At 39.3% G+C, this 24,032-nt stretch overlaps 1 protein-coding gene across 7 annotated transcripts in view; it reads left to right on the forward strand.

The window, feature by feature from the left end:
• Window positions 1-1,315: 1,315 nt before the first annotated feature.
• The window catches only part of GLS (glutaminase), a 60,209-nt gene continuing 37,492 nt past the window's right edge, over window positions 1,316-24,032 (forward strand). For 2 of the 7 annotated variants that reach the window (XM_086898516.1, XM_086898517.1), the window contains exons 1-7: window positions 1,316-1,677; window positions 9,355-9,451; window positions 9,930-10,051; window positions 14,127-14,256; window positions 14,808-14,887; window positions 16,484-16,647; window positions 22,586-22,644. In XM_086898516.1, coding sequence (XP_086754642.1) covers window positions 1,334-1,677; window positions 9,355-9,451; window positions 9,930-10,051; window positions 14,127-14,256; window positions 14,808-14,887; window positions 16,484-16,647; window positions 22,586-22,644 — 996 coding nt within the window. In that variant the 5' untranslated portion in view covers window positions 1,316-1,333. Of the gene's footprint in view, window positions 1,678-8,735; window positions 8,814-9,354; window positions 9,452-9,929; window positions 10,052-14,126; window positions 14,257-14,807; window positions 14,888-16,483; window positions 16,648-22,585; window positions 22,645-23,737; window positions 23,773-24,032 lie in introns of those variants that run through there. The other 5 variants (XM_086898518.1, XM_086898522.1, XM_086898520.1 and 2 more) reach the window with 4 other exon arrangements.

Here is a 24,032-nt window from a genome sequence, read left to right on the forward strand (position 1 = left end):
TTTCACCACGTAACTGCAAAATCTGTGAGTTCCAAAATGCTATATCCTGACAGCTGTGACAGAAGCTGAAGTGTATATAAAGAGTGACATTTACACCTTGTACTGAAGCCCTGCAGTTATTTTCTGCTACTCTGCTACACTTTTGCCTTTAGGACTTCACAACCATGGGTCGGTGATTCCCAAGCTAGGACCTGTAGCTGAGCAGCAGCAACATTTCCACACTCTGATTTAATGTTTGATGATGTGAACATGAAGAATGGCCGCACCCAGTTCACCTAGGCATCCAGGCTGTTGATTTTTGTGGGTTTGTGTTTGTTTTATTTATTTTTCTTAAAACCCAAAACCTTCAGGCATTTGACCAAGCCTTACAGCTTCCACCGTAAGTTTTGGCAATGAGCAATGCAGTTACCCTTTTATTGAAAGCACATGGAAACCCCTTCGTGGCTCTGCTCCTTTCCAGAAGCATTTGACTCAAAGAATGTGGGAATAACCTTTCCTGCTGAGGGTATTTCCAACAGGCTCCTGTTCCCTGAGGGCTTTCCTGGGTGCCTGGTGGGTGACGGACACAGGCCCTGTGCATCCTTCTCTTTTCTCTGTGGTGACCACTGACAGGACTGAGGGAACGGCCTGAAGCTTTGTCAGCAGAGGTTTAGGTTGGATATTAGGAGAATGTTTTTTGCCCAGAGGATGGAACAGCCTGGCCAGGGAAGTGGTCACAGCACCAGCCTGACAAAGAGTTCAGAAGTTCGGACAAGGCTCTCAGCCACAGGGTGAAGTTCTTGGTGTGTCCTGTGCAGGGTCAGGAGCTGGATTCAGTGATCCATGTGGGTCCCTTCCAAATCAGCATATTCTGTGATCCTGCCGGCACGGCAGAGGCGGTGTACTTCGTAATCAAAAAACATACAGTTTAAAAAATGGCCATATCCATGGCAACCTGAACCCGACACCGCCGCAGCCCAGCCCGCTCCCAACGCCTTTACACGTCGCAGAGCGAGGGAGGGAAGGAGGGAGGGAGGGAAGGAAGGAGGGAGGAAAGGAATGAGGGAGGGAGGCGGCGCCCCGGGGCCCCCCTCAGCGCTCCGCGTGCGCCCGCTTGGGGCGCTGCTGCTCCCGCCCCGCCGGCCGCGCGCGACACCAGCGGCCCCGCGGGGAGACTCGGCCCGCGCCGGGGGCGTGGCAACGGCTCTGAGTGACGTCCCTGTCGGCCAATGGGCGCGCCACGCGCCTGACATTTAGGCGTGCTCGGCCAATGGCGCGCGGCGAGGGGCGGGTGCGGCGCGGCGCGAGAGGCGCGGCCGGGCGGCGCGGCGGGCAGTCGGCGCGGTGGCGCAGGATGATGCGGCTGTGGCGGTCGGCGCTGCTCCGGGAGCTGCTGCTGCTCGGCCCACCGGGGGCGGCCGGCGGCGGGGCCCCGGTCCCGGGACCCGCCGCCGCGACCAGGCGCCTTCCGCCGCCGTTCGCCGCCCTCGGCGCCAGCCCGCCCGCCGCCCGTCGCGGCCCGGCGGCGCTGCCGTCAGCGCGAAGTCTGTGCACCCGCTCCGAGGGAGCCTTGGAGGAGCCGGGGAAGGGGGCGCAGGCGCCGTCGCCGAGTCCCGGCGAGCCCCCCGCCGATAGCGGCCACAACAATAACCACGGCGGCGGCGGCAAGGAGGTGGCCGTAGGCGGCGGCGGGGAGAAGTGAGTGTGGAGGGGGCGGCGGGTGCGGGGGATGATGCGGAGGCGCCATGTGTGAGCGCCGCCTCCCCCTCGCACGCGTGGTGCCTGCGGAAGAGGCCGGGCCGGGCGGGCGCTTCCCCGGCAGGTGCGGGGGTCCCGGGCGTGCCGGGGGCCATCCCGGCCGCTCTCCGGGTGGTGCGGGCCCGGCTGCCGGCGGGTCCCGCGGGTCGCGGCCGGCGGCTCGGAGCGGGAGGGAAGCGCACACGCGTGGCGAGGGGCGTGTGCCCCACTCGGGGCTCCGCTCCCCGCCGCGTGGAACCCAGGCAGTGCCTCAGGCTTCCCCCGGCCCGGGGGTCCCTCCCGCCTGTGTGCCGTCCGTGGGGAGGCCCGGGACAGGCAACGTGCCGGTTGGGTGGCTTTGGTAGCGCTTCCACTCGGCTAAAAATATTTTTCAAGAGAAGCGAAAGCTGTGTCATCTCGCATTAATTATTAAAGGCGATGTGCATGGTGCGTAGTGCTGCCTTGGAAGTTTAGCAGCACTGTCTTCTCCACGTCCGTATCCACCTGGATGCGTTCCTGTGTAAGCTGCCCTAGGGTGACCCAGCCTTGTCAGGGGCAGTGGGCTGGGTGATCTCCGGAGATCCCTTCCAGCCCTAACAATTCTGTGGTCGGGTGCAGCCGGGGACAGATACTGCCCTCCGTACGTGCTAAGGACAGATGTTTATAGGTGCTGCAGGATGTGTGCCTGTGCCAGGAGGTCCTTATTTGTCCCTTAGTGACAAAGGTGCGTGCATGTATTAGAATGATAAGGCTGTATATTTTTATGAAGTTAATATTCCTTCATTCAGAACCTGCAATGCTCCTCCAAAAAAAAAAATTGAGCTGAGACAGGTGTATCAGTTCCAGATTTTGTACGTGGTAAAGACTAGTAGTGGATACCAGGGGTAGGGTATAGTGGTGAGGTAAATTGATTGGCAGAACAGTCTTTTCTGTTAGTCCTCAGCATTATGCAAGTCTTGAGTGTTCATTTCCTACTACCCCCGTCTGACAGGCTGCATTGGCTGTTTGAACATGGGTACATTTAGAATCTCAGATAACCTTTTACAAGAAGTTTGACAGCCTGACTGCAAAGCCCCATGAAGACTTCTCCTTTGTGAGTGTTTGAAATATGCCCTGTGGCACTCCTGTAGGCACCCTGTTCGATGATTGTGGGGTAGCATAATTAAAATTAAACCCAAGCTGCTTTCCCAGGCTTTGCTATGCTTATTACCTAGATGAAAAGAGCAAATGACAGAAGAAACAGGGCCGAGAAAGGAGTACCTTGTTTTGACACTGAACAAAGTCTCTGTTAGTCTAGTGCTAAGAAGAAGTCTGGAAAAGATTCCACAAGGCCAGTCAGGAAGGCTTCAGCCCTTAGCTTGTTGGTAGTTCTGCTTTTGAGTTGTGGTTTGTGGGTGTTTTTTTAGCATGAACTTCAATATGGCAGGTGGGGAGAGAGGCTATGGCCTTGTTCTTCTCTGCCTTTTCCTCCCAGATGCTCAGCCTGGTTCAGTGGGGTATAGCCTACTTTAAAGGCATCACCAGTTACTTCCGCTGTCAGATGTCTTAAAAAATGCATGCATGTCAGGTTATGTAACCCTATACAATATAATACACAATCGTGCGGGTATTATTTTTAAATTTATGCCATTCAGCAAATATGAAGTCTCTTCTTTGAATTAACTCTATATATAATGTTTTGGAACAAAAAAAATTCTTCTGTGGCTTGAATAGGTGTGGTTTATAAAGACTGCACTTCTGTTTTCAAGCAGAAATACAGACATTAAATACTTTGGAGAAAACTAGCATGCCAGCTGTGGCAAGTTTTTGAGGATATTACAAAGGTGATTTATTAAAGAGGTAACATTTTCTTAAACAGAGCTGTTATTAGCTTCTTACAGCTAGCATCAATTAGGGAAATTCTTTAATTTCTAACATGTGTGGTAAAGCTATGTAATTATTAACCAGTTAAACACTTTAAATAATTTTTGGCTTTTGACAAAAGGATGTATTTGAAAGTCAGATGTTAGTTCTTTGAGTCTTACTGCAAAATGAACAGGGAAAAATTCTATAAAACATCTGGCATATAGTTACACAGAAAAAGCTAGAAACTTTTAATTTCAGGTTGTGCAGGAATTCCTGGTGGCACATTAGTCAGGTTGCTGGATACTTTCATTCTTATTTTTCTTAAAGCAGAACTATGAAAATCTTCCTTCAAGCATTTGTAAATGATACATTCCATGTGGAAATCATTGCTATATTAAGACAGAGTACAGGGATAAGAGGAAAAGTGAGGTTCTTCAAAAGACGGGTGTCTGAACTGCATTGACAACTGGGCTCAGTTTTTTTTCAGTGTTTTTTTTACTATTTGGTTATAAGATCATGGTTCTGGGATACTGAAATAACCCATGATGTCAAATGACAGCAGTAAGGTTTTCCTGTTTATTTGCTTCTCTAACAATCCTTGCATGCAGAGTAGGAGTTGCAAGTAAAAGCCTAAAATGTTCTGTGCAAAGACTATACAGAAATTTAGAGCAGTTTAAATCCTCATAGTGAGAATAAATTATGAGGTCTGTGGCTGATGAAATAACTAGTATCCCATTGCATAACCAGATCCCCTGGTGCATTTTTTCCATAACATCTTCCACCACCTCCTTATCCTTGCTATCCAACCTTCACACTGTGTATCCAACTGAAAGTTAATGTATTTTGGACAGGAAAAATAATTGAGCTTAAACTTAGAGTGGTCACAGACAGGTAAATTTAATTAATAGGAACTATGGATTAAAACACAATAGTATCTATGCTCCTGCCTTAGTTACTTAGTAAAACACAATAGCCTAATGCACTCCTCAGTTACAGGCATGTATAATAGTTAATACCCTTTACTCCTACTTTCAATATGACTGTTCTCCGTTTGCTTTTACTTTCAATTTAAGTGTTCATCTTGCATCTTGTGCTGACAGTAAAGGGTTGAAACAATTTATATTAGTAGAAGCTATTTCTAAATTAAAAAGTCCTTGTTTAAGGTGAGAGGGAGGAGCAAAACGTGAGTGACCCTAACTTTGGAAAGCTAAATTGCTCACTTTCTACAGCTAAATTGCAATAGTGCTGGACACTAGTAAATAGAACATCACAAAATGGTTAAAGGAAGTGTTTTTGTTTTTTAATGACAAGGGAGTGGTAATGTGCTTTTTAAGGACAGAGATGAATTATGGAGATACTTTTAAAAGCAAATTTGCTTTTGCAGGCCAGTTTACAGAGGAGTATTTGGTAACCAGATAGTGTTTAATTTTGCTGATACTTCTGATGGAGTGTGGTTACAATACTCAGAGATGCAAGAAACAGAAGTCTACTTTTATTAGACCTTTCATAACTTCTGTACAGACCAAGGTTTTGAAGCTAGAGTTTTTTGTTTTGCCATAAGCACTTTGTTAGCTACTAAACATGTCTACCTTTGGTCTTAGTTTATAAATATGTAGTTTGTTCTTGGTAGTTGTTGGGTAAGGAGCTACCCACCTGTTATTGGACCAGTATCTCACTATAGGAGTGGACAGAGAGTAGTGACTTAGTGACTTGACTAATGTTGGTGACTTAAATGTTGGAGGTACAATCAAGATACACAACATCTGTAGTATGGTGACAACTTCTTCAAGGTGCCTGTCTTAGATAGAGTGGCTACTGACTGTGACTTGCAGCTTTTGTGGAATCCCAGAATAGTTTGGATTGGAAGAGACCATTTAAATGCCATTTAGTCCAAACCCTTCTGCAATGAGCAGGGACATCTTCAACCAGATCAGGCTGCTGAGAGCCTCATGCAGTCTGACCCTGAATGTTTCTAGGGATGGGGCATTTACCACCTCTCTGGACAGCCTGTTCCAGCATTTCACCACCCTCACCATAAAATTTCTTCATTATATCTAATACAAAGCTGCCTTTTAGTGATAAACCATTATGCCTCATCCTGTTGCGACAGACCCTGCTAAAATGCCTGTCCCCATTTTTTTTATAGACTCACTGTAGGTACTGAAAGGCTTGAGTGAGGTCTCCCAGGACCCTCCTCTCCTCCAGGATGAGCAACCCTAGTTCCTTGAGCCTCATATGTGGAGGTACTCATCCCTCTGACCATCTTGGTGGCTTCCTCCAGACCTGCTCCAATGGGCCAGTGTCATTCCTGTGCTGAGGGCCCCAGAGCTGAATGTGTGGCCCACCTCTGTGTGGAGTCTCACCAGAGCAGAGTAAAAGGGAAAATCCCCTCCCTTGACCTGCTGCCCACCCTGCTCTGGATGCAGCTCAGGACACTTGGCTCTGAGTGCCCATGCCTGGATCATGTCCAGCCACTCCTCCACCAGCACCCACAAGTCCTTCTCAGCAGGGCTGCTCTTGATCTGTTCTTCCCCCAGGCTACGTTGATTTCAGGAGTTACCATGGCCCAGGTGTAGAACCCTGCACTTTACCTTGCTGACCGTCATGAGGTTCACACCTGGACAAGCTTCTTGAGTTTGTCCAGGTTTCTCTGGGTAGTAGCCCATGCCTCAGACTTGTCACCTATCATTCGTTCTGTAAATCTTGTTCTGCATTTTGGCAGTTCTATCCTGAAGTACAGAGTAAGAATCTTCCACATTATTTGAAATTTAATCTTGTTTCTGCTCTAAAAATTCAGCATTTGTTAAAATGAAGTCCTCCCCAGGATCTGGTGTAGGCATTGTACTGATACAAAAGGAAGAGCTGAAGGAAGGACTGCGAAGTGCTTGTGCTTGGAATTTCTATGTTGTTTTTCCTTTGTATTTGAAAAACAGTCCACCAGTATTGTAGTCCGCATATTAGTATACTACCAAAGAAGTCTAGTTGTTTAATAGTCTGGTGCTTATTTATTTTTTCAAAGAAGGTGGTAAGTAAGTATCAAAAGTCATAATTCATGAAATCAGGTAAACTAGAATTTCCACTTAATTTGACTGTGACAATTGCAAGTTCCCTGACCTGAAAAACAGCTTTTTAACATGTGTGGAACTGAATTACCTTGCTAAATGTGTTCGCAGCGCGAAAGTACATCTTTTAGGTTAAGCAAACATTAGTTACTGACATCACTGGTCTGATAAACTGCAGAGCAAGCCTTTTCACCCCTATTTAGCTGATAAACTTTACCAAAAGATGGACTATTTGACAAGGAGCAATTTTCTGTAAATATATTGAAAGTCATCCTCTTTGTTTTGGTCATCTGTGCAGTTCCATTGTTTAGTTAGGCTGAGTGACCCAATATTGAACAACAGCAGATGTGAAAGATACAAAAACCATGTTGAGAGGTTTTGTGCTGTGAAAGGTGCACGTCTCTTTAATAGATTAAAATCTTAAAAGGCAGGTAAAATCTTGGTTAAATGGCTGAAGTATTTTTCTTCACCTTTCCAGACAGTAATTCTGTACTTGGAACAGCTGTAAAATTATGAGTAATTGCTCAGAAATGTGTAATTAAATAGGTTATCAGTTAAGATTTCTCAGTGTGTTTGCTGGCGAGTTTTGCCAAAGTGAAATAGGCAAGTTTCCTCTGCCAGACCTTCAGCAGTACAGGAATGACTCCTGTAGAAGAGACATTCCTTAAAACATGAAATCTTGACATTTTGGGGAGCTCAGCTGAATGCTTTGTGTAAATGATGGAGATGTAGGGATGTAGACAATGTAACTTAGTATAACTTTTAAAATTAGTTCCTTTCAGAATGAGGATGAAGACGCAGGGTGAAGCTTTAGCCGCTGTGTTGGTAGTTCTGGATATACTGTCCCCAAAGGATTGAAAGTGAAGCATGCTGCCTGGAAGACCTGAATTTTCTTTAGAAAAAGGGCTGTTCAGTAATTTGCTTGAGGTAGTTGCAAGCGTTTGTCTTGGTTGAATTGCCTGCCTGTCTGTGCATTAGTCAGCCAGCATAATTTAGATTAAAAAAAAAAAAATCTAGACTGTGAGACAAGGAAAGTTCTGTTGGCTTACAAAGCTGTCTTCTGTTCTTAGTGTGTAAGTACAGTGTTTTAAATTGGAAAATGAGAGGTGATATTTTTTACTACTGGTTTTCACAGCTAGTTATGAGGAAAGAAGGGAGGCAAGGGCAATCTAGAGGTTGTCTAAAACTTATAAGGGCATTTGGATATAATCAGATTTTTATTAAAAATAATCATAAATCTGACTTGTGTAAGTATTGGGAGAGGAGAGGATTAAACGTCAGTAAGATTGCATTGGCCTATCTAGGGTTTGTGCTTAGCTGTAGCATTTTATTTTTGCAGTTATAACCCTGAGCTCTGTTATTCAGAGAATTACTAGTCTCTTGAAAACTTGAGTGACTAGAATTTGGACCTGCTTTTTGTAAGCACATGCATAAATGTATAAAAATACATAAATTGCGACTGAGCAGTCTAGTTTCAGGCAGTAGTTTATTAGTGTATAGTAACAAAGTATTGCCACTATTAATAGATTATAAGAGAGACCTTTAAAATTGATGGCTAAAATAATGTAAGATGGCATACTCTGCATTTTAGTTACTATCTACACTTTTTTTTTTTCCTTTGGTTTTATGTATTTTTGTTTGTCAAACATCAGAACATTGGCTTTTTTGTCTGGAAACAAACCTGGGCACTTCAGGGGACCGAAGAATCAGAATCCCTTTGCTGTTATTGTCCATCCCAGTTTGAAGTGTAGTGGGCACCGCTTACAGGGCAAGTGTAAAGACTTGGGCTCCTGCCCTGCAACAGGGTGCTTTGGAGGAATATCAAGGAATATTTTTATACTTTCTATAGGTTAAATCTGTAAACTTCCAAAGGCTTTGAGGGAAAGCTGTCAGTACTACTGCTTTCTGTCTTAGAAGGAATCCGAGTGCTTATTTTGGTAGGTTTCCTTCAGATTTCACATAAAATGGAGATACAGGTAAGGAAAAACCGCAGGCATAGGGGTAAGCATATCTGTGAGTGAAATAGATAACGCCTGGGATCCTTGGAGAGCCGGTGTGTTTACACTGATAAGCACAGTGACCATTAAAGGTGCATCTACACTGGGTTTACTTAGCTAAGTAGGTGTGACAGAGTCACTCCTTCTGCTTCAGGTTCCCTATTATGCTGCAGATGGCTTTGCTTGTTTCATGGTAACTGATGGGGCTTACATAAGCTTCTAGAAGGATAAGGGCTTTAGGAGTCCTCTGTGGAGTCCTGAAAACAGGACTGATTTGAAAAAAATATTACACATGTATCATCTCCTTCTCTTGCCTGTAGAGCAGTTGGGTCAGTATGCTTTACGGCTTCCTTATGAGGCATGTACATCCTGGAATCTTACAAGTAATTATCTCTGCAGGTGACATACCTATCCTTGGTAACATCAAAAAGAGGGATATGTGATTAATCTGCTCCCAAAAAAATCTAAATATAATCCTAGCAGTAAATGTATGACAGTAAAAATATGACTGAGTTGCAGTTAAGAATGTTTGCTACTTTAAAATCTAGGTATGCTGATTGTAATATTACCATTTTTTTTCTACTTAGTCTGACTAAGCTTTGTGTTCACTGATGAAAATGTTCTTTGAAATTAGCAGTAGTAGTGAAAATGTGTTTCCCTGAGAATAATGCAAAAATGTGTAGAAATAAAAATAGGCACTAAAATAATTTATGCTTTTTTTTTCTGTTTTCCAGTAAAATAAAACAAGGTCTCCTTCCCAGCTTAGAAGATCTACTTTTCTATACTATTGCAGAAGGACAAGAAAAAATACCAGTTCATAAATTCATAACTGTAAGTTTACTGTTCCAAAGTACTATATGAAAGCTAACTACTGCATGGTTATTTTAACATTCTGAATGCAAGAATGCAAAGCAGAGAATTTCTGTTGTACATGTTTAGCTTCAAGAAGGAATGTAACTATTGTTTTCCCCCCAGTGCTGTTTCTGTAGTTAAATAAGAGAATGAGTGTATTAATGTTGTTATTCACTTCTTTGATGTGCTAAAGAGTGCCTGAAAGCAGCTGTGCCTTTGGCAGGGCTCGGTAGTATTTGTACTTGTGTACAATGTAGTTGGACCACTGGATTTCAAATAACATTAATGCTTTGACATAAAATGCAGCCAAAATGGCCAAAGGAAATTGCTAAAAAATCAGTAAAGTGTCACAATGTCTGTTGATGTAGATCTCTTACAGTGATAAACTCTGAGCAGTAGATAACTTCATTGTAATAGCATATCTTTTCACTTAGTAATTATTGTTTTATTGTAATAGGCACTCAAATCTACAGGATTACGTACATCTGATCCTCGATTGAAAGAGTGCATGGATATGCTAAGACTGACTCTTCAGACTACTTCAGATGGTGTTATGCTGGACAAAGACCTTTTTAAAAAGTAAACTTTCTGTCAATTATGTAACTGTATAGTTTTGAATGAATGCTGTGTGTTACTGAATGCTGTCTTTAAGAGAGACGTAAGGTACATAAATTGATTAGAAAGGGAGTCAAACATACTCCTGATGCTATTTTGATGAAAGTTTGTTCTCAGATTTCAGGCAGCAAAACAGACTGTGTGATCTCCACAGGAGTTTAATGTGTCAATGTTGTTTGCATGTATGTCTGACCCCATACTGCAGTTCTTGGTCAGATGCCAAACAAAATTAACTGATGCAGTGTAAGTGTTTATTATGATTACATAAAACTGCACTCTCACTGCATTGTCAGTTTTTAATCTGTAGTTCAGGATGCTGCTTCTGTATGGCGAGATGTTCAGAGCATGTATGTAACTCCAAAAGGGAATGTGTGGAAAACAGTGACCTTAAATTTCAAGATAAGGGCAGATGAGAAGGGTTAGGATTGCAGACACTGGTCTGTTTTGCAAAGATCTGTGTGCCGTATTTTAGTGATGTTTTTGGTTTTTTATAAAGTCTGTAGTCAGCTGAATAGTATAAGCACTGTTCAGGTTGTCTGCTGTTCATTTCAAGCACGTTCCTTTGCTCCTCTGCTTACAGCTTTTGTGTTCCAAAAAATGGGAAATTTAGATGCTCTTAAATTTTGAAATGAAATGTTTAGACTATTTTTTTGTTTGCATTTTTATTCTATTTTCAGGGTAAGTCATAATACCTAAAATTTATTTGCACATACAGTTTTTTAAGTGTATATAAATAATACATATATTTTATTTACATATAGGTATATAAAATATATACAGTATATGCTTATGCTATACTATATGTTTACATAGGTTATGTAAGTATAAACATATAAACATAAATTGTCTGTGTATATATATTAAAATATATATAAACATTTTTGGAAAAAGATTGAGAAAAAGTGAATGTCTGTGTGTGCGACAAAAAACCAGTTAACTCCTTAAGAAGATGTGAGATGCTTTGTAAAGGTGCAGCATGGACTAATTTTATTCCCATGTTAAGTTCTGGACCAGGTCTTCACTGTTTTTATTGTCAGCAGAGTAAAAACTCCAGATTGTTATATTCAGAAACCTTCCTTCGTGTATGGAGGGATTAGAAAGGAAATGCATTTGCTATCATGTGTTACATTTATACTAAAAGGCTTATTTGTCACAGTAAACTGAATGATGTTTTAGGCAAGGGCTCTGCATTTGAAAAACAATTGATTGCTAATTAGCAGGATTATTTTATGTTCTGTGTCACATCTCTGGGATTTGATCCTCTGTGTGAGGACTGTAGTCATTACTAGAAGAGTTTGTGGGAAACTTACATGGTTGCTTCTTGTGTAGGAAGAGTTTTGAATGTAAAGATTATACAGAGGTGGAGAAGTGAATCTTTTTTAACATAGCAAGTTTTTCTTTGCAGCAGCAGAAGGTTCCTTTGCAATCTTTTTTTGTAAATTGTTATCATGTTGCATTTGTGTATCATAATGTGGTCTTTGCAGGCTGAGACCGGGCTGCTACTGAAAGCATTGCAACATGCTGCTTAGCTTGCAATGAGAACCTTTTTGTTTCCCTTTTTTCCTTTTTGGTACTGCTTAATATAATAGTACCTGTCTATTGTTAGATGAAACTTGGGCTGCTTTGTGTAGGGAAGTAGGAATAAGCAATCTGAGTCAGAACTTGAAAAATAATGGATAAACCTAACAGTGTGGTAAAGGAAACAAAGTGATCCTAACTTTATGCTAGAGAACCAAGATGAAACTACCATAGAAAGGTTTTTATTTATCAATATAATTATTAACTTAAATTTTGCCCTGTGATCTTTTCCTACTGCTCCACTTCTTTGGAGCCTGAGGCCAGCCATCTCCAGAGTGTTACCTGGAACATAATTAGTTAATTACTTCAGTGGGGAGGAGATGTCAGCTGCAGAATTTTAGAGGCTGTCATGGCTCATGTCCTGGCTGACTGAAAACTGTCAGTCCTGTTAAAGGGAGACCTAAGACGTCTGTAATTTTGTCCATGCACCTATTGTTCTCAATACCCATCTAGATTACTTCAACCCTTATATTTAATTTAGTCAGTGAATTCATATGATTTGCTTGGGTTAAGGAGTACCAGGATAAATACCCAGACAATGACCTTGGCAGAGTCTGAGAAAAATTGGTAGCAATAAGTAATGTCCTTCATCAGCACAGCTATTTCTGCAGTGAGTTTTAATCCCTGCATTAAAATGATTGAACTGCTCAAGCGAACATCATAGGCTTGGTGTAAATTTTAAGTGTATAAATGCCCTTCATGTTTCAGAAACATAATATGATCTTAAAGAGTACTGTATTTCAGTGCATACTGCTTTCTAGATTTCCAGACTTTGTACTGAATTGTTATAGTAAGTTAGGGTGAACTTCAGATATCTTTTTTTTTTTTCTCAGAGGAGTGCTTAATGCTGTCCAGGTAGTACAGTACTTCTACATTTAGAAGTGCATCTGAAGTTTGAATCTAGTGCATGTTATGTTACTCCTTCTGCACACATAGCTGCCAGCAATGTTACTAATTATTTTTGAAAAGGGGTTTTGTACCTGGAGTAGGTGACTGTAATTGGAAGCTGCTGGGGAAAAAAAAGCAAACAGGATTTTTTTGCAAGATACAGAAAAAAAAATATTACAGATTGCAACAAAACCAACTCAACTGCAGTTTTAAGATATGATGCTTTCTTAGCCTATTACAGACAGCAGTTTGTAAGGTGACTGCGTACATCAGAAACTTTAGTTTCTCTTTCACTTTGGGATAGCAGTCCCTGTCAGCATTTGAAATTGCTGTCAGTTGAGTTTAAGATAAAGCCGTGGAAGTACGCAGGAGTTTAAAAGCTTAGAAAAAGAGAGGGTGATTCAAAGGGATAATTCTGTCTCTTCACTTACCTTCATACACCTTCATTTGAACTGATGATGACTTTTCATAGTAGAATTATTGAAATATCTATTTTAAGTGAAAACATTTCCCTAAAAATCATTTTTTTTCTCAGTAAGTTTTAATTGGAAGTTCTGCCTGGTAGCATGTGCCTAGATGTTCTTAACTTTCCATTTGCCTGCATGAATAGCATGTCTGCTTCTGTCAACACTGCCAGAAGGCACGGTATGAAGGTGTTAACTGTTTTTTTGCTGTTATACCTCACTTTGTCCTCCTTCCACTAGGATAGGGCTGTTAATACTCTTTATCAGGTCATTTCACCTGACTTGATAATGGCTCCCAATTCCCACCCTGTTATTGCTCTCCTCTCTCACCCACAGACACACCACTTTCAGCATGTCTCAGTTTGTGTTTTCATCCTTCCTTCTGTTTGTCCTAGATAAGTCTTTTCCTTTCTACCTCATCCGTTTTCTGACTGTCCCAGATGGGCTGACGTTCACAGGGTGTGGCCGATAGTGTAACTGGTTCTGGGCTAAAAGGCAACAGAGATTCCTTGGGTGCTGGTGGTTTGAAGTAAGAAACTCGCCATACGGCTCACTGTTAACTTTTGCTTAGTTCAGGAGATGTTATCAAGTTTTTCCACAGGGTTTTATTTTCTTATTAGAATGGAATCACTTTCCAGTTTGGTCTGTTGGCAGCATTCTCACCTCAGTTCCTGGTGAAACAGTAAAGTGAGAGAGCAATCCTGAACCTCCCAAGTCTGATCTAACTCTGAAATCAGCACTTCTTTCGACAAGGACTGGCTTAGACAAACTTCAGATGGTTTGCTTCTAAGAACTGTGTGGTTTTGATCCCTTTTGCAAGCTGAGGTGCTGCTTGAAGGCAGATTGATAATACCTTGCAGTACAGCTTCACAGTTGAAACTTCAAAAGAGAACTTCAAGTAGAAAGAAATAAAAATTAATGCAATAAAACTGTTTTAACTAATTTTAAAAAATAGAGTTGCAAATTGGAAAAGTAATAAAGACTTGCTCTTCTAGGCATGTAGCTTCAAGGGACTAAAGGTCCTAATTAATAACATGTAATTGCTACTTACGTAGGCTTGGTGACAGTACATTGTCAAAGTACTAATAAATGTTTTTAACTTTTTGCAGGTGTGTACAGAGTAATATTGTGTTGCTTACTCAAGCTTTCAGAAGGAAGTTTGTCATTCCAGATTTTATGTCGTTTACTTCCCATATTGATGAGCTATATGAAAGTGCTAAAAAACAATCTGGAGGAAAGGTAACCTCTTTGTATATGCAACTTCAAACTTCTGTAGATTTTCAGTATTAACCAAATGCATTATTTGTTAAGTAGAGTGATTTTTCTGTCTGTATAATTTGCTGTGTAATTTGTCAGGCTACACTTAGGCTATAGAAAATTATGCAGCTCTACACATCTGTCTGGATTGTGTGACAAAGGTAATTGTTAATACTATAGCTTCGTTAGTAAATAAAATTTATTGTGGTGCTTATTTTCAATAAATTAGTTGAAAAATCCCGGATTGTGCTACAAGGTAAAAATTCTATATTATTTGAAAATGCTGGAAATTCTGTGATACAGAACACAGATATCTCTCTGAATGTGCTGAAAATTCTACTTTGAAAAAAAAAATGTTTTATTTGCTAATGATCTAGTGAGTATAATAATTTCTGATGATGTTTTAGATACACCAGATGATTATTTGTAGAATAATTCAGTTGTTCCTTGTGTATTCTTTCCATTGATACTTTCTTAAATTAATGTAGAGTTAATTATTTTGTAATATGTCTCTCTCTTTCATGCTGTGATAGGTTGCTGATTATATTCCACAATTGGCCAAGTTCAGCCCCGATTTGTGGGGGGTGTCACTCTGCACCGTTGATGGACAGAGGTATATTGTAACTTCTACATTTTGTTCTTGAAGTAGTTGAAGGAAAGATAGAGGCAATGCTTCTGTAATATTAATATCTGGAAGTTGAAAAGCTTTGTCTAATAGTACCTGTTCATCAAGCTATATAACTTTCTGTGTAGGTCACAATGTACTTAAATGTCAGCTCCTCCTCTGCATTTTAATGTTTTCACTGTGGCATTGTTACATAATCTGTGTGTCACTGAAAAAATGCAGATTCATGATCTTTAAAAAGAAAATGAAGAAGTGAAAACTGGACAGAGCAAGTACATTTTTTTTTCTCAGGTTTATCAAGCTTTCCCCTGTAAGAGGGTGTATGTAGATCCTAGATCTAGTCAGAGTGATTTTATTTTTCTCAGTAGCTCAGAGTAGCAGAGACAGTTAGGAGCCTAGATGTAAAGGGATACCTTGCACCATCAAGCTGAGAAGTAACATGAGCTCTGTGTCTTCCTTTGTGAGTACACAATGCAAAGTGCTCAATAGCTCTGCTCACCTGCAGTTTGCTGTGGTCCTATTGCAGGTTCTGGAAACTGCCATTTTTAGGTGTTGTGTTTGTGAATGGGGCATTCCTGAGAGCATCAGACTTGCTTCTCGTGACTGTGGCTTGGAGTTCATTTTGCCATGATCTGTTGAGATCCGTATGTTTGCTTCTAATTAGCCATATGTTCTGTAATCTCAGGGGAGGAGCTGTACAAGTGAACAGAAATATTTTTTTCATCTCCCTGTTTAAGTGTCTGAATTATAATCTATTAATAGTAAAAAAACCTTATACTTTAAATTGGCGTTTTGCTTTGTTTTGGATATTATGTGCTAATGAAAGTTCTTATAATGTTAATTTTTGTAATGCTTAATGTAGTGTAATGTTAACTTTTATAATACCAAAATGGTATTGTGATTTTCCATGAAGCTTTGTGTTTTCTGCAAAGAACAGAAGCAAATACACTCCTGATTTTGCCATCAGACAAGGGGGCTGCTTCAAGCCTTTTGCTGTTTCTAGATGTGGCATATGCTGCTTGCATGAGTCACTCTTTGGTGCAGTCTGACATAGCTGCTGAAAGTAAACTTTCCAAAAGATAACATGTAATAAGTGTTATATCTTTGCCATTATTAAAGGAAATGTAAATACAGCTATTTGATTATTGTTCTCAAATTGCAAAACCAGGTTGTATCTCATCTTTGTTTATATATGCATAAATCAATATAGTGGCTCTGCGTGGCTCAGCTGTACCCTGCTGAGTGTGTAGTTTGCCATTGAGTAGGATAAGTGTAAGACTAGAGGTCTGAGGTGATTTTTTTGCTCTTGTCCAAACCCCTTTCTGAACTTGTTTTTGCTTTGTTACCTCTGCAGTAGTCAGCAACTGACTTTGTAATGCTTGGCTTATGGAGTCAAGTTGCTAAAACCTCTAAATCTCATTGTTATGTTCTTTAAAATGAGACTTAGTAATAATATGCTTTTGCTTTTTAGGGTGTTTTTGTTAATAGTCCTTGTATGTTGAAGGATAGATGAGGCATTTAACACTCTACTGCCACAGCTGAGAAACAGGAAGTTTCAAGCCTCTTCCTCTGTGTTTTTCCCAGGCATTCTGTGGGTGATACCAAAGTTCCATTTTGTCTCCAGTCCTGTGTAAAGCCTTTGAAATACGCGATTGCTGTCAATGATCTTGGTACAGAGTATGTGCACAGATATGTTGGTAAAGAGCCTAGTGGATTAAGGTTCAACAAATTGTTCCTGAATGAAGATGGTAAGAGATAAATTATACTTAATAATGCAAATACTCAGCTTTAGAAAATTATGAGGCAAACCTCCACAGTTTTGTCAGTCTTGTCATTTTACTGTATCCTCTTAAGTCTTACTACTAGGTAGTGTCCCAGAATATTTTGCCATCAACAAGGTAGACTTAGTCTTGGTTAGTCACTTTTGCCTAATTTAGAATGCTAGTGAAAGATGTTTTATTGCTTCCATTCCGTTTGCTAGTTACTGAGCTGTAGGAAAACCCAAAGAATTTTAATAGTGCAGGTATTTGAAAACTATTTTTTATTTAATTGAGTTGGTAGCAAGTGTTCCTTAATCATGGCTTTTATAAAATGGTGGTGAAAGAATCAAAGATGTTAAATTGATTTTAAAAGACATATTACTTCTCAGCCTTCTGAGAAGCAGGTGCTGGTGCCAAAGGCCAGCACTGACTAGTTTCCAGAAGGCAAAATCTTCCCACAGTTTATTCTAAATGGGATTTGGCTACTGATTCAAAACAATGTTTTTATTTTTTTTTCCCCTGTGGCAGGACTGTTTTAGCAAGAATTTCTCATACAGCACTTACCTAGATTATTTCTTTTTCATATTATATTAATTCTGAAGCATAGAAATGGTATTTAAAAAACTTTATGGCAAAAATCTGAGAAAGATGACTCATGTAGCCTTAGAGGAAATACTGGATGTTATCTGTGAAACACAAATGTTTCTTCTAGCAGATTTGTCTTAGTAAAAGAACAGACAATGTTTCCGTTGCCATGGTATTGCAATTAATATTTAATTACCATCATAAGGCGTTGAGGACATTTTTGTCAAGGACTGTATTGAGTTCTGACTTAAATATTTGTATTATTAATATATTAATGATACCTAATGGTATTTATTAGATTTATAAATTCATGCAAATTATTTATATAAAATTATTTCATTTATTTATACAATAAAATAATCTTTCCATACTTAAAATACATCTTTGCAATTTATTTCTTTTCATTTATTATGTTAGTAAGTGGTGATAAAATACCAATGTATTGGTATTTCATATTGTATATTTTCAATATTATTCAATATTTCAATATTGTATATTCCTACCAGTGTGAGAATATATTGCTAAGAAAGGATTAAGCATTTTGTCAAGTCATGCTTTTTTTTTTTTTTTCTTTCCTTGTTTTTCCAAATACAGTGTTGTAACAGTGTGAAGACGTGTCTTTCATATCCTACAAAACCTTTACTATAAAAAAAGCTTTGCTGGTGCTGAAAATTGCCAGTAAATTCCTTTGAACTAATATAGATGTTCTATATTTTCTCTTTTTAATAACATGACAAAGTGTAGTAATTATTTTCTTCTTTTTGTTGCTACTTTTAAAATTGAACTATTGGAGAAGATGAATTGGTGGGTCTTTTACATTACTGTTATACTGTTATACTTCAAGGCTGTTATGCATAAGAGAATTTGGACAAATGAAATTTTGACCAATGAACATAAAATTAATAAGAAAGACACATGATATAAAATTGAATTTTTAAGGATATGCTTCTGTGGCTGATAGACATGGGAAAAAAAGTGCTGGAACTGACTTGGATGGCCTCTTATCCTCCTTAAGAAAAGACTAAAACAGAAAGTAGAAGTCTAATAAATAGAAACATTTCAGTTATAGTGAGAGAAAGGGAGTTTCTCCAAGTAAAGGAAGAGGGAAGAGAAGGATTTAAAAGATTAAATCTACACTTTGCTTGAAGATTTAAACTGCTGTATGAGCTTCAGCTATGAGGGGTATTTGTCAGTTTGAGCATCCGTAAATACTTTGAAGAGCAGATTTGAAAACTTAAAAAAAATAGATATTTAATCTATTTACTTTCTAAATATTCAGACATAATTGAATTTCATGTTCGTAATCCTGATTTTGTGAAGTGACAGACAGATGTTTGAAAACTGTTTAGACAGGAATCTGAAGGTATTTTTTCTATACTTACTATATGGAAGATTCCTAAAACAGAATATTCTTCCATTTCATTGTTTACTAGTCCTGAGATTCAAGCTGGAAAGAATGAAGAATATTTGAAGACAGTTTTAAATTATTGCTAAAAATGCCAGCTTACAACAAAAAGCTGTTGCTGTGTTTTGAGTATCAACTGTGCTGTGCAATTGAAATTTGGCAACTTCTGCAGGCTTATGAATATTAATTTTTAAAACTTGTTTTATCAAAGGGACTATATCGCCAATCCAGTTCAGAATTTTGAAGGAATTAAAAAATCTCAATGCTAATTTAAAAAATATTCTGATTGATTGATCAGAAATTGTACATATTAAAATGTCTGAAACAGGCATTATTAGGAGTAATTTTCCTGGCCACGGTCATTAAGCAGCTACAGGCTTTTTCATGTCTATTGAGTTCATGATGCAACAAGTCTAACAATACCTATATTTATGAACAGTTAGTATCTCTTATCCATATGTACAGCCTCCTCTTGGTGATAATTATTTGGAGAGTTAGTCCAGTAATAAAATAATTTGTAGAACTTAGACCAGTAATAAAAGTTGCATTGTAATTGAATGAGGGATTGCTAGGAAATTGTTTATTCTGCTTATATTTCATTAAGAATAAAAACATGAACTTGGAATATAAGGAGATGATATAGCAATACACGTGATTTGCAGAGAAGCTGCATAAAAGATTTTATTTTTTTATCAGTCTGAGCAGATCACTGCCTTTATTATTTGATTATAGAGAGTAGTGTGTGTGTGTTTGGTTTCAGTAATATGTATCAATTAGGTTTGCACGGTTTGATACCTCTTCCTAAAGATTAAAGGATTGATTTCTTCACCTCTGGCAAACTTGAAATTACAGTATCCGTCTTCATGGTTAGTTGTTGTTCAGGGTGGAATCCCTTTGCTGATGACACCCACTGTGAGGTAGATCAGTAGTGGCTGCTGCTTTAGAAGTAGACCTGTGTATGAACTTCTTTAAAAATTAATGTAGTGTCAGAACCTGTATATCCCCCCTCAGTGAAAAATTGCCTGGGAATGGAAGAAATCTCTTCTTTGAAATCTGTAGAAATCTTTCAAAATGTAAGTTTTTATCTAGGCATCCTAGCCCTTCAAAGAGGCCAGTATAGCTTAAGTTTGGGGAGAGGTTCTCCACTGTAGAATGGAGTATTTTCACTGGAAGGGACCTACAACAATCATCTATTAAGGGCATTGTGCAAATGCCTCTTAATTACTGACCAGCCTGGGGCATGGGCCACCTCTAGGAAGCTTGTAGCTGTTTTGGCAAGATAGGATTTCTGTCTGTGACAGACAGCTGTGTATGGGAAGTGTTTTGCTGGTATTCCCTGGTGCTGTGCAGACAGTGGTGAAAACTGCTTACCTGGGACCTGGATACCCTGGCAGGGTTTGTTCTGCTGAGAAGAGGCAGCAGTGAGTTAATGGCAATGTTGTGCTCAGCGCTGTGACACGCTGGAGTTGGCAGCAGTAGGAAAGAGCCTCAAAGGACAGCTGTTAGTGTGTGGTGAACCAGGCTGCTGTACCTCCCCTTAGCTGGTAAGGCTCCCACAGTGATGTTCTTGCTGACTTGTGGTGTGGAGAGCAACACACAGCTGCATTTCAGATGCACATTCAAGAAAGTCCTTGTTTTGTTTTATCAGAAGGTTCTTCCCTTCTTCATGTGCGGGCAGCACATGGAAATGTGTTAGTTGTGAAGTGGCCAGAACAAGTACAGGTAGGTTGAGATGTTAAGCAGTGAGAGATAGGAATCTTGAGAGTAGAGGAACCAAGAATGCCTTGACTTTGAAGGTAAGTGGTGACATCTTCAAAGAAATGAGAAGCAATAGCATTTTTGATGGTATATTCTGTGTGGACGTACCACATTGATAAACCTTTGAGTTGCTGAATGCTAACTAAATATTGCACATCCTTTTTATTCAAACATACATGTGATATGGAATCTGGTTGTGTTTTTTTCTTTGTACTGTGTGGCAGATTGAAACGATAGAGATGCACAGGAGAATCAAGAGCAAAATATTTCTGAAAATATTTTTAGAATGGGCTGTGTATGATAAATTGACGAGCATGTCTACGAGCTGGAGTGATACCTGATGTTGGTGAGAGGAAGTTGTAAAGAAGAGAAGTGTAGCTAGAGTGAGAAATGAGGGGACAGTGTGTTCTGACCATACATGAGAGCCATGCTGTCTTGGACTGTGTGTCCAGAGTTGGGATCCCCAGCTCCAGGAATGAAAAACTGGGCAGGGCTGCAGCATAGGGCTGCCAGGATGCTGTGCAGCCCAGGGCACTTGTAACTCCCAAGGAGCAGATGGATGGGGGAGTCTAGGGGCTTCCCTGGAAACCTCTTCAAATTCTAGGGGAGCAATTGCCAGTGGAGAGTTCCATCACTCTTCTTGGTAGTGGCACGTGGTGGTACATGGTCAAGTGGCCCCATGCTGTGGCTTGGGAGCTGCAGATCAGATATTGGGGTAAATTTATTGTCTAGGATGAACAGGATTGCTGGAGAGGTAGAGGATTTGCCCCATTCGGGGTTTTTCAAGACTCAGTTAATGGAACTGTGGCAAGAGCACTGCATTGAGTGGGAGGCTGGAGGAGATGACCTCCAGATGCCCCTTCTGACCTGCAGGCTATGTTGCTGTGAGTGGTCATTTGACTTGTGTTCACTTGTGTGGTCCCTGAGGAGCTATGAAAATGCTATGTTTTCTTATCCAGGATCTGGTGCTAATCAAAAGTCAAATATATTTGACCCTCGTTGCTTGCATTAGTAGATAATAACAGGATATTTGATGTATGTGGCTCTTAAGTACAATCAAATGAAATCTGAGCAATTTGTGAGTCACTTTCAGAGAGATATGGAATGGCAGTAACAACTTTAAAATATTATCTAGATAATAAGTTGTCTAGAGTTGTAAAAAAGTATTTTAGGGGAGCTTCACTTTTTTGGAAGGTATGGGCCTTATTTTTCCAGTAATATAATGTTTTTTTGCTTTTAATATTGACTTTCTGAAAAAGACTAATAAAACTTGAAGATTAGTTTTTGAAGATAAACTGGTAATCATAGATGGGTAAGTGCCACTGACCACAACCAGTGTAATTTTCAGGGGAAAAATATGTGTATGCTGCAAATACAAGACTCATCTCCAAAACCCAAATAATCTCAAATTTCTTTTAGGGTCCACGTTTTTCCAGTATTTTTATGTATGATGTACATATTTTTGTGCAGTTTTTAAATCAGTATTTTTTCAAATTTGGAGATAAAGAAACAGCAAATAAAGAATTCAAACCTGTCATGATATTAATGTACTGAGAATTGTTTGAGGTTTTCAGACACCAGAATGCTCAGAAGTCAACATTGTAGTTGAAAGGCACAGCAAAAATGTTAGTTAAAAAACGAGAGGGTAATTTGTGGAAGATAGATTATTTGGGAAAAATTACATGGCTGATGAAGAGGTTTTTTTAGAAAAAGGAGTTACAAAAGGTGATTGATTCAGCAGCCAAGAATGACTTAGGAGTGCAAAGATACTGTTAGTATGGAGATCAGTGGGCAAAAAGGAAAATGTAAGTGTAGCAGGTATGTGCAAGTCAGCTATGAAGTAAGTTAAATTCTTAAATGAAGAGGTTTCCTAACTTTGAAGAAAATAAATAATACCAAACCAAAAAATGTACTGGATTACAATTACTGGTTTGTTAAGTAGGATAAGGCTGAGTGTGTTGTAAGCTGTAAAATACTGTGCTCAGAATTATAAAATATTGCATATAGTGTTGTATTACAGTATTTTTTAAAAGTTTAAGATTGTATGATAGCTATTCTGTAATAGTAGCTTTTCAGTCACCAATAGATCTAGAATAATTTTTCACTTAAGGCACTTGACTGTTTTAGTTTGACAACATGTCTTGGAATATATTTGTAATTAAAAACTTTATTTCACAGACCGGCCTCATAACCCTATGGTGAATGCTGGAGCAATTGTGATCACATCTTTAATCAAGGTAAAAAATTAATTTTTAGTTTCTCTCCCAAGTATTTCAGTAGAATGTAGAGAAAATGTCATGTGCAGATTGTAAGCTGTATTTGATTTTTGTTTGTGATATCTGATGGCACTTTACTCATTGGCAGGTAGACAAGCTCTGATATTTTTGGAATTGTAACCCTTCCAAACGAATGCAGTGTTAGAATAGCAGTTTCTAACAAGTATCAGTGCATCTGAAAAACTCTTTTTTCCTTGATGGCATTAGATTTGTTTCCTTCTTGAGCTGCACAACACTTGATATTCTCTTGAGAGTGTCGGCTTCTATTTGTTAATTGCTGAGGAAGTATATTTCTCAGGAATATACTTTATAGCACTCAGAAGTACATTTCTGAGTGTCTAGTGCACTTAAAGAGCATAAAGTTACAAGAGTATTTCTTGCAATGCAGAAGAAATGGAAGATACTGTAATTTGTACAGGAGCAATGCTGCTATATCTGAATGTTAGTTTTATGTTGAATTTGTGTGCTGTTAACATCCTGCACCACTAAATTATGTTGAGCTTCTATGGTACATAGTTGCTGTTGGGATGTAAGTGTGCTTTCATAAATAAGAGTGTTTGAAAACAGTTACGTATTTTCCCAAGCACACCACATCTGAATAATGACTTTACATCTTTAGTCCATGATCTTGAGACTTGTGGAAAACAGTATTTTATTTATTTAGTAGAAAAACTGTATAAATGTCTTGAAGTTGTTAATGCTATAAACTCCATGTAATGCTAATGCTTGCCAGATACTTGACTTGTATTTTCTGCTAGTTTCAGTAGCCACAGGTACAAAAAATAATAATATTTTCTTCTAAGGGTACCTGCATACAATTCTGGGGAACATGTCAGTCCTCTGGAATTTTTGAGTAGTAAACTTGATATTGTTACTTCAGAGGTCTAAAAGTCTTGTTTACGACCTGTTTTTTGGTTGCATTCAAAGTCCAGTGTGTTTCCTACCCCCTATTTCCAAAACGTTGATTTTACAATTACTTAGATCATGATTTTCTGTTATTTTATATTTAAAGAAGGTGTAAGAACTCCTGCTTAAAGACATTTATCTTTGATAGCTGTAGGTGAAAGAAAATGGCCTTAAGTATGACAGGTAAATTTATTCACATTTAATATTTTTTAAAGGTTGACTGAGCATTGAAATTCACTTGGATAATAGTGAATTTTAAAATCTGATTTAACACATTTGTCTGAAATGTCAAAATGTTAGTCCAACTACAACATGCCCTACTGATCATAAGGCAAAACAAAAGCATGTGCCTCTTGCAGAAGGCACGTAGTTCTTGATAAATGGTGTACTCCTGAATAGATAACATGGATTAGTTTAATGCATGCAGCTGTGGTATTTGTTAG

Source organism: Cyanistes caeruleus, chromosome 7 (assembly GCF_971803275.1).
Source record: "Cyanistes caeruleus chromosome 7, bCyaCae1.hap1.1, whole genome shotgun sequence".
Lineage (NCBI taxonomy): Eukaryota > Metazoa > Chordata > Aves > Passeriformes > Paridae > Cyanistes > Cyanistes caeruleus.